Source organism: Pangasianodon hypophthalmus, chromosome 25 (assembly GCF_027358585.1).
Source record: "Pangasianodon hypophthalmus isolate fPanHyp1 chromosome 25, fPanHyp1.pri, whole genome shotgun sequence".
In the NCBI taxonomy this organism is placed as follows: domain Eukaryota; kingdom Metazoa; phylum Chordata; class Actinopteri; order Siluriformes; family Pangasiidae; genus Pangasianodon; species Pangasianodon hypophthalmus.
In genome coordinates this window covers 15647559-15661742 of record NC_069734.1, presented here as the reverse complement: position 1 = coordinate 15661742, position 14184 = coordinate 15647559, and the positions used below count along the sequence as shown (strand labels likewise).

Genomic DNA, 14184 nt, shown 5'->3' with positions numbered 1-14184 from the left:
TGAATGTCAGTCTCTCTCTCGCTACCAATCCCTCTGTCGTTTTTATCTCATGGCGCAGTGCCAAGCTTTGATGAACACATTTGCCTGGAGAAATGAGCAGATGGAACCTGGATTTATATAATTGCTGCTTATTATTCCCAGGGAAAAAAAAAAATCATTCCATTGAAACCTGACGTGTTTAACACTAGCCATTGATAGTGAGGTATCAAAGGAAGCTGTGCTAAACCTTCGATACAGACAGAGACTGAGCGAACAATAGAGCTGTGAAACACCATTTACACCCTCTGGCTGTTTTCACACTATTTCTGTAGTACTCTCTAAAGGACTGCAGTTTTTGCTGGGGGAAATATCCAGAACCATAACTCAGATTTTAAGAAGCCCTGGAGTTGTTGTTGTTGTTGTTGTCCATTGCTCATTCTCATTGCACATATCCTTTCTTTCAATTTGCCCCCTCCTTTGTGGAAAATTCTCCAGTTCCCAAACATCCTGAAATGTTCACTTCTTCTCCAACTGATTCATAAATGATTGTTTTTCTGTAATTCATGATTTCTTTCTGTAATTCTGCACACTCGGGATGCATCAGAACTGACACTGGTGTCGACTCTCGGTCTGATACTGTGCTCACTCACTTGTAATATCAGCACCCGATACCAGGTGGTGCTATTTGACGTAAACCTAGTGTATGTTGTTGCGCTAATGAACAGATGACGGAATGACAGCAATCTGGATGTATTTTACAATTAATGATCAAAATTGAAGCAAAGCAGACTGCAAATCATGCCCTGTGAAAATATCAAGCGATACCCTACAATACAAGCAACCTGATAAAACATCGTAAGCGTAAAACGCGGTGTAAGGAATTTATTTCTGGCAGCACACGGTAGCAACCTACACTACAGCAGACCCTGGCTCGGTGGAAAAAAAATAATAATAATTTATAGACAACGCTAGGTGAGTGAAAATAACAGCTTCTAGCCAATATGTGGTTTTTGAAAACTACTATTTGATTCAGCTACTATTTAGCTACTAGTGGTCCTTGACAATGAGGGATTCCGATGCATTATAAACAAAAATGTTCTTTACTTACAGCCGTAAAGAAAACAAAACCCTACTTGGTCCATGGTAAATGTTCCACGATTTCCCTGATTGATTAACGAACTAATTCTAGAATTGGAAATTTATGTCGCAAACACAGACAAGCGGACAGATACAGACACTGCGATGTCCCAGTGCTGTTATACTAACTATCGGCATCCTTGGAAGGTCGCTTATCTAAATAAATTAGTGGCACTAACTGTTGTATATGATATTCAGTATTTTGCAACCAGTTTATTTCAAGGCAGTGCAGTTATGTGTTGGAGAGAGACGTTATTTGTCCGCCCCATTACAATGACCACCTTCACATTTTGATTACTATAAAATTAATCTGCTTGGAATCTCACTTCTGTTGTATTACTACTGTAATGGTTAACAAATCAGAAGGTCAGGGTTCAAGCCCCAGCACTGACAAGCTGCCGCAGTTGGGCCCTTGAGCAAGGCCCTTAACCCTCTCTTCTCCATAGACGCCTTATCATGGCTGACCCTGCGCCCTGGCCTTAGCTTCCTGACAATAAAGGCGAATAAATCGAATAAAGGCTTGCTTTCTTTGTTTCTTTCTTTTCTCTGTCCCCTTAGAGTGAAGCTGTCCCTGCAAATCAATACAAAGTTCCTCAGAATGAACAAACATCTTAGCAAGTAAAAAAATATTATCAAATTTATCTAGTGTTTCCTATTATGAGTTTACAATAAACCGAATATACTATGATTATTAAGTCTATTTCTAGTCAAAGTAAAAATGGGAGATTTTGTAACTGGAGGAACGTAAGCAAAAGAATCTGGACACACACCAATAATAACGAACAAGGCCACCTGGGAGCCTTAACTTTTGTCTTAACTATAAACTAGAAGAGAAAAATAATTTAACACGAACACTCTAACACTAGGCGAATAGGGGTGAAACAATACACAAAATTCCAATTTGATGCGATTTTGATATGGTCTCAATGTGATACATTTTCAATACAGCCAAAATAAGCATTGCCTGAATATGTGCCTTGGAATTCCATTTTTAAAGAAATGGTTAAAACATTCAACATTTAAAAGTACCATTGTTTTCGTCTATGTGATGTCAGCGCAGATGCAATGGTTTGAGCACCTTGGTATATTGCTAGTATATTACTAGTGCACAGATTATTAGCAGGTCACTCACAGAAACGCCACTACAGTATATCCAATACACAGAACCACTTAATGGACCCACTTAAAGGTGCATTAGGTAAGATTAGGCTTTTTTTTTTTTTTTTTTCTAAGATTAGGTTCAACATTCACATGATTCCCGCCCATGTTCATAAAGCTCCACCCCCAGGATCTACAGTGACCCATAGAGTAAAGTGTCTATAAAATGACTGACAGGAGGCACTTCTAAATACAAACAAGAATTCCAGCCCTGAAGTAAGTTTTACCAAATGGGTTTTCTCAGCGAATTAATACACTTCTGCTAAGGCCATGGCTTAATGCATTGTTTTTTTTAAAAATCATGTTCTATATCATCCATGTTATTTGTACAAGTAAGGAATAAAAAAAATTTTAAAATCGCCTATTGCACCTTTAATAGCATCTCAAGTCTGTGACGTTCCCCAGGCCAGGAGACTGAGGACATGTAGCAGTCAGATAAAGAGAGCTGTGTTAGCTCTATGCCAGCTGCACCTATTAGAAATTCTTTACACCTCTGTATTTTAATAATAAAAGACACCTCTGCTGAGACATCCTGATACAGGAACTCAAAACTACCTTAAATATAGTAGCTTTCTCCCTCTCGCTCCCTGTCATCCCGTTTCTGTGGTTTGTTTGCTTTTTACTGTGTATAAATGGAAACCTGTGGGCGGCTTCCGTTCCACTGCAGAATAAAACCGTTCTCGTTTGATTACGCTCGTTAGCTGGAGGTTCAGAGGCTCCGGTGAATTTCTGCTCCGAAAACAGAAACGGCAAGAACACACGGTGTTGCAGCAATGACTTAAAAGAATTAAAAATGGTACAGTGCTCTGATGAAAGCACTTTCCTGTTTTACTTAGCCATTGACTGATAAGCTCTGAAATGTATTATTTTTTTTTCCCTCTTAACTTGTCCATTGTGTCAGGTTGAAGACACCTCTGTAGACATGTACGGGCACTGACGTGAGAAATAACCTCACAACAACAGCTGACAGGTTGTTTATTCTGCCTGTAAACCGTGAACATACAGAAGGCCACTTTCCCAATCTGATCTCTCTCTGTCTATCCGTCTTTCTCTCTCTCTCTCCTTCTCTCTCTCTCTCTCAGCTCTTCATGCAGATCGATGCTTTGTATCCGAGGCGCTTTGGCACATGGAGCGAGTACGCCAAGAAATACTGCAATGCTCACTACAGGTGAACACCTCCCTTTGATTATAGTTGGAAGGTTAATGAGTGACCTTATTACTGGAAAATGTTCCACTAATGAACAGATTTATTAATTACTGCTAATTATTTCTTCATTTTCTAATTACAGAGTGTGTAAATTATATCAGCCAGTGTATCTTTTTTTTTTACATTGGGTGGCATGTTGCTATAATCTTATTGCTTCATTTATTCAATAAACGAACGACCTGGCAAATGTTTGCATCCGTTTTAAGCACAATCAGATCTCATTCTGTCATTTATGAGACTAAAGCATGCACTGTGTACCCGGCAAAATGCCAAGTGCATTCATTCCCCCTCGTACGTACGCATTTGAGGAAGAAAGGTGCAAAAAAAATAAAAAAGTGGCACATAAAAAGGGTACTGAAATGGGAAGTGTGACTGATTACATGTCATTGGACTAAACTTTGGAGGTGTGCAGACTTCCTGTGAAGTTAGAAGGTAGATTTAATTTTTTTTGTCCTTTAATTCTCATAGATTTCCATTTTAGAGCTCTTCAGGCAAGCTGATTGTTTTAATACTGCTTGTCCATTGGGAAGCTTTTTTTCATTCGGTTTGAGCAACCGTGGTCACAGTACATGCGTCACACACACTCCAGTTTCCCCACATCGGTTATGCACTGCTCCTCTTCATGTACACACATCTGGCTCATGGTGTTTGCATACACATTTTTCTGCTCACAATGCTATTTATAATTGCTGTTATTATTTAGTTTTAGTTTCCATTTCTCTTACTCTACTTAGGATTCCTGTCATTTCCCATTTACTCTTAACTTGCGTTTTCATTAAAGCCAACCCAGCACATTTTTAGGCCAAATCCCAATTGCTTCCCATTAACTATATATGCTCACTACGTAGGATATAACGTACTGATATTGTAGACACTATTTAGAGCACCGTATGCACAAAGCCGATTGAGATTCAGCCACAGGAAAAGAGTGACTTCAATAAGTGCATTTTAGAAATGTTTTGGATGTACACCTGCCTTGATGAATGAACTTGTGTTGGAGCAAAGGTTCTTGTAAAACCTTTTACAAAATGGTGAGTACATTAAAGCCCATAAAGCCTGGCTGCCAGTCGCCCAGAGCTTCTCCATAATTTACTGCTCATTATAGCTCTTAGTCACACACACACTCAGGATTGTAAAGATCTCATCATAATGAGGTCCTTGAAAGTGTGAGAAGAGCAACAAGTGTGTGTGTGATTAAATGTGTGTTTAATGACAGAGCTGCTCCTGAGAACCCAGTGAGGGGGTAACTGTGCGCGCGCACACGTGTGTATGTGTGTTTAGATACTTCGGGAGGAGGCGTCAGTGGGATTGCCGCGGAGCGTCTCATCTGGACGAGCTGCACCAGAGGCTCAGCGAGATCATGATCCGCAGACTTAAAGCCGAAGTGCTCACACAGCTGCCGGCCAAAATCCGCCAGAGAATCCCTTTCGACCTGCCAAAAGAGGCGGCCAAGGTACACACATGACTACACACACACACACGCCATCACAACACACCCGAAAGTACGCTTTAAACAAACCCAAGTAGCAGCACACACTAATATTAACACAGCAATGTCACTGAATAAACTAGCCCTAATAACAGTCCAAACTTGTATAGACTTCTATGATGCAATCTAAGTCTAATAATAAACAGATCAAAAAACAGATTACGATTTAACAAAGAAAAACATATAATTATTGATGTGGTAATGTTTTTGAGGCTGAGGCTCTCTTTGGGGACTATTTTCTTTGACAGAGCAAAAAACCTGTTTGGCCATATTGTGTGTGAAATGTCAGTTACTCTATATTAATTTCTTCTTCATTGAGCTGTTGTACAAAAGCGATATCACACTCACAATCCTGCTGTACTGAATAACAGTAAGGCTGTGATTACCTATGGCACTCAGCCTGTTGATATTCAGTACAACAGCACACTTGCTTGTCTGATATTGCTTACACGAACTTCATGTTGTGCTTTTTAACGGTTTATAGTCAGATTTTATGTTGTGGAACGTCTGTGGTAGATATGTACATACACCGATCAGCCAGAACATTAAAACCACCCGCCTAACATTGTGTAGACCCCACTTGTGCCTCCAAAACAGCTCTGACCCATCGAGGCATGGACTCCGCAAGACCTCGGAAGGTGTGCTGTGTGTGGTATCTGGCACCAAGACGTTCGCAGCAGATCCTTTAAGTCCTGTAAGCAGCGAGGTGGGGCCTCCGAAGATCAGACTTGTTTGTCCAGCACATCCCACAGATGCTCGATTGGATCGAGATCTGGGGAATTTGGAAGCCAAGTCAACACCTTGAACTCATTGTCATGTTGCTCAAACCGTTCCAGTGTGGCAGGGCGCATTATCCTGCCGAAAGAGGCCACTGCCATTAAGGAATACTATTGCCATGAAGGGGTGAACTTGGTCTGCAACAGTGTTTAAGTAGGTGGTACGTGTCAAAGTAACATCCACATGAATGCCAGGACCCGAGGTTTCCCAGCAGAACATTGCCCAGAGCATCACACTGCCTCCGCCAGCTTGTCTTCTTCCTGTCGTGCATCCTGGTGCCATCTCTTCCCCAGGTAAGAGACGCACACGCACCCGGCTGTCCAAGTGATGTAAAAGAAAACGTGATTCATCAGACCAGGCCACCTTTTTTCACTGATCCATGGTCCAGTTCCGATGCTCATGTGCCCATTGTAGGTGCTTTCAGCAGTGGACAGGGGTCAGCATGGGCACTCTGATCGGTCTCCGGCTACGCAGCCTCATATGTAGCAAGCTGCGATGCACTGTGTGTTCTGACACCTTTCTATCACAGCCAGCATGAACTTCTTCAGCAATTTGTGCTACAGTAGCTCTTGTGTGTGATCGGACCAGACGGGTCTAGCCTTCGCTCCCCACGTACACCAATGAGCCTTGGGTGCCAATGACCATGTCACCGGTGCACCAATTGTCCTTCCTTGGACCACTTTTGGTAGGTACTAACCACTGCATACCGGGAACACCCAACAAAGAATTTGGCCCTTGTCAAAGACTCTCAGGTCCTTACGCTCCATTTTTCCTGCTTCCAGCACTTCAGCTTCAAGAACTGAATGTTAACTGCCTAATATATCCCACCCCTTGACAGGTATAATGAGATAATCAATGTTGTTCACTTCACCTGTCAGTGGTGTGTGTGTATGTGTGTATGTGCATGTGCATGTATATATAAATATATATATATATATATATATATATATATATATATATATATATATATATATATATATATGTATATTTATACACACATATATCAAGAAAGATTTTTTTTTCCCTATGAGTAATTTTGGTAGGGTGTGTCCATATGCAGTCTAGAGCTAAATTATTATGTTAAACACATACTCTCAGGCTTGTACTAACACTTTAACTGCCACCAGCTAAAACAGCCCTAAAATAGTGTTCAAACAAATCAAAGTAACAGCGAAAGTCCACACCCGCAATACACAAACACAGCTACTGGCAGAAATACACCATAATACCGTTATTCACGCGTATGCAGATTCACAAACACATGCTCATTGATTCGCCCAGACACATTCATAAACACACTGAGAAAAGTTCACACTCGCACGTTTTCTCTCTCTCTCTCACACACACACACACACCCATACGCTAACATCTCCAATCATCCAATCTGAGATGAGACAGAATCAGACAGGCTAAATATAGCGCTAATTACCTCTCCATAACCGCCCCGTGGCCGTTGCTAGGCGATCGTATTCGATTAGCACTAATTATCATTTTATCTCACTTGTCCATGATCACAGTTTTTTTTTTCCTTTTCTCTTTTCAGGCTCTGATGAGCTGTCAGCATGTTATTCAGAGGAGAAAGTATTTCTCTAATCACACTTTGTTCCTACCCAGCTTTTTCTCTTACAAGTAGCCATTTTGACTTTCCGTTCTTTCTAATGTTCATTTGGTTAATGCACCAATCTGATTAAAGCCGTCTGTGTTAGAGACTATTAGAGACTTCTCAATCATTCATTCATTCATTCATTCATTCATACATTCATCTTCTGTAAGCTCTGTACCTTGATCAGGGTCACGGTGGATCCGGAGCCTATCCTGGGAACCCCAGTTCAGCTCAGGGCACCGTACACACACTCGTTCATTACACCTAACAGCATGTTTTTTGGTGGTGTGGAGGAAACCAGAGAACCCCAAAGAAAACCCACGAAGACACGGAGAGAACAACGCATGAAACGCAGCACAGAGATTAACTCAAGCTCAGGATCAAACCACAGAACCTGGAGCTGTTTCAGTGTCACTTTCAATTTTTGTTAGCTGAATATTTTTGTATACTGTTGGGTCTCAGTTTATCAGTGACCTTTAAAAAGTCTGTTAAAAATCTCAGCAACTCATACCATACCAGCACCACATACCATGTGCTTTAGAAAGTGAACCAGACAAGCCGTGTGTATTGTGTTGGATTTTTTTTTTTGTAGCTGAAATGTGAACTGAGACAAAGGACAGAGCTGTAGTGCTGCAGAAATGCCATGTGTTCTGGAGATTGCAAACAAAACATGAAGAAGCATTGGACGTGATGCACAGAATGTTATTTATCTAGTAATTTATTGAGCATCAGCTCCGTGTTCACCATACTTGAGGAATTTTCATGATTTTCGTGAACAAAAAATATCAATTTCGCTCCGATTCCAACTCGGCAAATGGACTAATGGGAGTGAAAGTGCCTTAAGTCAAAGTCCAGTTAATGCTTCAGTCCAATTCCAAGTCATGTTACATCCATATCCTGGACTTGAAGCACTACATCGCTGAGTTAGAGTATATTTACAAAGCACCTATATGATTTTGTAGATTTATCTGAAAAAAATCGCAACTCATTATATAGTGAACGTCTTGTCTAGTCATCTGTTGAGTTCTACCTCATTCTCTCGCTGTCTTTTTCAATTTGTGATAGCTTTATAGGCATGATGTATGCAATATTGCCAACCTTATTTTTCTTCAGAAAATTTTCTTTTCACTTGTTTGTCACTGTCTGACAGCAGATTGTGTTGTGTGTGTGTGTGTGTGTGTGTGTGTGTGTGTGTGTGTGTGTGTGTGTGGGCATATTGCAGAACACGGAGGAACAAAAAGCACCTCATCTTCTGCCGATCCTCTTAAATCACCTGCTATGACATTCACGTTTCTACGTGTGCGTGTTGTGTGTACATACACAAGCAAGCATTTCATGGCATCTCATGCACACGCAATGGTTTTGCATCATGCCTGCACACTTATTCCTCATACACACACACGTGTATGCAGACCAGAGTAGCGCAGACCTGAGCGCACAGAGCAGTATCAGCGAGCGAGGTCATTATATGAGAGCCCAGTGTGTGTGAATTGTGCTCAAACAAAGGTATTCGCGATAGTGGTGCAGTGAAGCGAGCGTGCAGAAAAGCTTCCACACATGAGAGCACTGCAGTGTGGTGAGCACGGAGCACTGAGGCATGCGAGCTGAGGACAGAGATAATCTTCCAGGGTTTACAGCAGAGGAATTCAACTGAACTTTGGAAAAGATTCAGTTACATAAAATTCCTTGCTTCCAAAGGTTCTGGATAAGCAACTAACAGGATCGACATGACGTTGTTACGAACACTTAGTCGTCACTGATGAGTTTATGTCTTTGTCCATTCGTCTTTAAACATTCTGCTTTGTCAAGCAAGCCACGTTGTCAGCTCACTAATCAGACAAGAGAGGGTAAATAAAATAAAGTCTGTGGAAGTCTGCGAAAACAGCTCTCCCTGACCTTGGGCAGTTGTGCAGGCGGAAACGCCTCGTTGATGAGAGAGTTTAGAGGGAAAAATACCAGGCAATGTTTTTCCAATCTCTGACTGTGGAGTTTGGGTAAATCTGTGCCTCACCCAAGATTCCTGGTCTTGGCTGACAGGAGTGGAACCCGACGTGGTCTTCTGCTGTTGTAGCTCAGGGTGTAACGATGCATCGTGACGTGATGCGAAAATGTGACGATGTGCATCTTTGTCAGTCTGATTATATGTGAGGTGGAGAATGTGTGTGTGTGTGTGTGTGTGTGTGTGTGTATGACACCCCGTGCTTTCCTGCTTGGCCCCTTTACTCATCTGAATTCCCGATTCTGTCGAGCGTGTTTAAATGTGTGTGCTCATAAAGGGAGTACAGCAGGAGTGCTGATATGAGTAGGTTTGTGTCTGTGTGTGCATGTAGATGTGTGGGTGTACAACAAGAATAGTGGTATGTGTAGGAGTGTGTGTGTGTGTGTGTGTGTGTGTGCCCAAAAACATAATACAGTAGTAGTATTGATATGTGTAGGTGTGCATGTTTGTGTCTGTCTGGAAAGGTAGTACAATAGGAGTACTTGTGAGCGTGTGCATATAAATATATAGAGGTGTGTGTATGTGCCCACAAAAGTAATGCTATGTGTAAGGATTTGTGTGTCCGTGTGTGTGTCGGTAAAGTTAGTACAGCAAGAATAGTGCTATGGGTGTGTGTGTGTGTGTGTGTGTGTGTGCGCCTACACAGAAAATACAGCAGTAGTAGTGTGGTATGTGTGCGTGTGTGATTTATTACACCGGTGCCCTGTGCTTCCACATTCCCCTGCTACTGTCACAGGTCACATGACCTAGCGATAGTGAGCTGATGTTCTGGAACATCAGGGATATCTACCCTTCTCCTCCGCGCACACACACAAACACACACACACACACACAGATCCTTTCTTCTTTTCTGTGTGTCTGTGTGTGCACTGTAGAGGAAGGTAGGGCACATTGTACTCTCTCATTAATTTTTCTGGCCCCTATAACAAAAAAAAAAAAAAAAAAAAAAAAAGACACAATGGAATAACTCACCTCTCGCTCTCGCTCTCCATCTCTCTCTCTCGCTCTCGCTCTCGCTCTCTCTCTCTCTCTCTCTCTCTCTCTCTCTCTGTTTTCAGGAATCCAGCTCCAGTCTGGAGAAGTGGGAGAGTTTAATGCGCTCTCTGGGTTCTGGCGAGTCAGAGAATGAGAACCCGTTTACAGAAGTGATGGGTCTCATCACACAGATGTACAAGCAGACTGCAATAGCTAAGGTATTATATAAGGTTCTCTATCAGTGTCAAATCCCTCTTTTTTTTTTTTAATTATGTAGAAGATTTTGAGTTTAAATGCATTGGACATTGATATGAGCCTATAATTTTACACTACCACAGAGAGAAAGAACATCAGCAGTAGCCTTATACTCGGTGTTAATATTGCAGTAACCTCAGAAGGTGAAAATTGTGGTTTTCTTAAGATATGAAAATTCTATCATAAGCATGTTTTATTAATGAATGAACATTTGAACATTTTATTTAGCTTTATTGGAGTCCATTTAAATGAGATGGCAGCTCTATGACTAGGACGAGAGTGCTTCTGTGTTTAGTGCTTGCTGAGGAAGATTATACAGAACTGCATCGTCTAATGGGAAACATTGATTTGAAGGCATGATTCAAGGCTTTTGAATTTGACTCAATCAATTACGATTTCGACTTGAATGGGAAACCTCGTTTAGAAATGTAGCTACCAACTAATCTCTAAACACTGATTCTGAACGTCACAGCTCCACTGCGCTGACCTGAAAGAGAAAAGCCTGACTTGTTAAACTGTTTATATAAACATCATTTTATTTTCTTTCGTCAGTTCAAAATCATACAGACTACATTACGAAAATTAAAGTGCTTCTCTGTTTTGCTGAGTGAGTAAAAAGTTTCGACTTGTTACAAGCTACGTGATTTAAAAAAGAAAGACATTTCCACGTCACTGTTAAGCTGACCGATGATCTATGACACTCTGCTGTGAGCACCAAGATGTTTTAGAAAAATAATAAACAATGGTGGATTATTTTCTAATACCAGTGTAATTTTTTGCAGAGTAGCTGCATTTAATATTGTGAAATGTCAAAAACAAAACAAGTTAGTGCTAAGTTATCTTTCTTGGAGTTATATATTATTATTTTTTTAGCTTGTCTTGTTACGGGGGAAACCGGAAAGCCGTCTATCTTGAAGACTTTGCCATGGCGGAATTTTCTCAGCTGCCACGCTTCACCATGTCCTGTTCGGATGGAAGCATAAATCAGGTTTAAATCAGGCTTTAACGCTCCAAAATATTTGAGCCGTTAGCCTACTATCGATTAGTCGTGAGTGCGGTCTAGTTGATCCAATCTGATGTTAGATTCCGCCCACTGGTTTTGATGGATGATGTTGACAGATTTAATTATTTCACAGCATGCACCAAGGCCTCAGCATGAAATAAATGAATAATGAAATATATAATTAAATACAGAAATAGTCTATGTCTATAAATGGATTATGTCAAACTTTAAAATAGTAGGTTTCCTTTTTAGAAAAGGAAGTACCCTTTAGGGAAAAAAAATAAAATGCATTCCTAATGGAGCATCAGTTTACATTCAGAAAAGGAATTAATCCAATATATCTCTAGTGTTGCACAGTAACTATTTTTTTTTTTTTTTAAACGTATTTTTAAATCATGCACAGATGGCTGACAAAGTAAAGGAAAATTCAGGGGCAAAGTTATGCAAAGATGTGAAACTCAAGGCCATTATTTCATTCAGCCATGCTAAAAACAAACAAAAAAATATTGAAAAGGCTCGTAGTGCCCACATTTTCACACCTGACTATAAGTCACAGCAGATCCGTAAGTTGGCGACTGCCCACGTTCCGCACACGCCACTGTACAGAGCATGCAGACTCACATCTCACAGGGCTAAAACTCTAGTTAAAATTGATGCCTATCTGCTGTGTTTGATGCAAGTCAGACCCGCATCTGAAAAAACCATTCAGAAACGCATCGGGTGTTGGTGGTGCTTTAATGGGATTCAGTGATTGACTCCAAATCCCAAAACGTATCTCCCATTGCTGAGACCTACACATGCTGAAAAAAAGAAAACCTGATGGAGCATGAAGACAAGAGGGATTGGCGACTAAGGACATGGTCTTAGTGAGAGATAAGACTGTGGGAGTCCTTCTGGAATGTCTTTCTTAATGTTATATATTTTCAATATTTGGGGAAAAAAAAAAAAAAAAAAAAAGATTTGCCATTCATTCAGAGACCTTTTCCTGCAGCGAACTACAAGGTAATTCAGCCAGAAAGTTTAGGAAATGTGTTAGTATAGGCCTACAGTAGGAGCAGGAATTTTAAACATTCAAATGTGGATTTATTTTGCCTTTGAATACATAAATATTATGAAAATTCCTCCTTCAGACAGCCCTAGTGCATATCATATTGCCAGTGACCCCTGCTGTGCAGCCCATTCTTTAGTCCTCCAGCAGAGCCTTTGTGCCTAGCGGGGAGATATAGTGGAAAGCCTAGACACACACACACACACACACACACACACACACACAGAATACACTTAGCTCAAACCACCTAGTCCCAAAACACATGAATCGCTGAATCATTCAGGCTACAAGTAAAATCCTGATACAGTACGCAGTAGGCTCCAAATCTGAGTCCAACATGAAGAGCTGTTTTCTGTCGTTCTATATATTTTTTTTACTCAGTTGACTTGTACATTGTTTGTCCTTGTAAACACAGTCTCTCCTCTTTAACATTATTCGTAATAGTAAAGACGCCTGTACACCTGCTCATTCATGCAGTTATCCAATCAGTGCATTGCATAAAATCATGCAGATACAGGTCAAGAGTTTCAGTTAATGTTCAAATCAACCATCGGAACGGGGGAAAAATGTAATCTCCGTGACTTTATCCGTGGCATGCCTGTTAGTGCCTGTTTGAGTATTTCAGAAACGGTTGATCTCCCGGGATTTTCACACACAGCAGTCTCTAGAGTTTACACAGAATGGCGTGGAAAACCAAAAAACATCCAGTGAGCGGCGGTTCTGCCGGCGGAAACGCCCTGTCGGTGAGAGAAGTCAGAGGAGAATGACCAGACTGGTTCGAGCTGACAGGAAGGCTACCGTAACTCAGATAACCACTCTTTACAACAGTGGCGAGCACAGATTGCACAACACGTCAATCCTTAAGGTGGATGCGCCACGACAGCAGAACAACACCTCAGAAGAAGAACGTGAATCTGAGGCTACAGTGTGTCAACACTGGACTGGTGAAGATTAGAGAAAGACTAAGCAGTGTCTTTTTCTCAATCAGACACCCTGCAAATCCCTGAATACACTGAATCTGAATACACGTGGGCAAGTTTGGTATTAAATCCTCACTATGTGCACATAACTCAACTCTGAATACAGCCCTAAGTGTACAGTATATAGCGCATAGTACACCGCAGCTTAAAAAAAAAAAAAAGTGAACCTCTAGGCTAACCATTTCCTCAAAAGCTAAATGGAGTCTGAATTAATAAAATAAGACTAGCTTGTAAAAAAAAAAAAAAGGCACTCAAGGTCTGGTGAACAGGCTCTGCTCCTCTTGAAGCTTTGTTCATGTGAACCATGCCCTGATATAGACGTGTCCCAGATGCTTAAACGCGTGATCTGAACACGGCCCTGTCAAGTAGTTTACCTGCTCCTGTACAACACATGCACAGTATGCTTTCTTACGTACATTAGCAAATCAGACATCATGCTGTTGAACCCCCGATGACCACCATGGCAACCAGCCCTTCTGAAGGCATTGCCATGGGAACGCACTGCAGTAGGAGGCCAGTGACCTTTTCAGTCTCCTGAAGTCTCCGTTTTCCCTCTTGGGTTTTTCTACTACAG

At 41.2% G+C, this 14184-nt stretch overlaps 1 protein-coding gene across 1 annotated transcript in view; it reads left to right on the top strand.

The window, feature by feature from the left end:
- zranb3 (zinc finger, RAN-binding domain containing 3) overlaps nt 1-14184 on the top strand; it is a 70879-nt gene that overhangs the window by 21139 nt on the left and 35556 nt on the right. The window contains exons 5-7 of the mRNA XM_026947798.3: nt 3357-3442; nt 4763-4934; nt 10408-10542. Coding sequence (XP_026803599.3) covers nt 3357-3442; nt 4763-4934; nt 10408-10542 — 393 coding nt within the window. The remainder of the gene's footprint in view (nt 1-3356; nt 3443-4762; nt 4935-10407; nt 10543-14184) is intronic.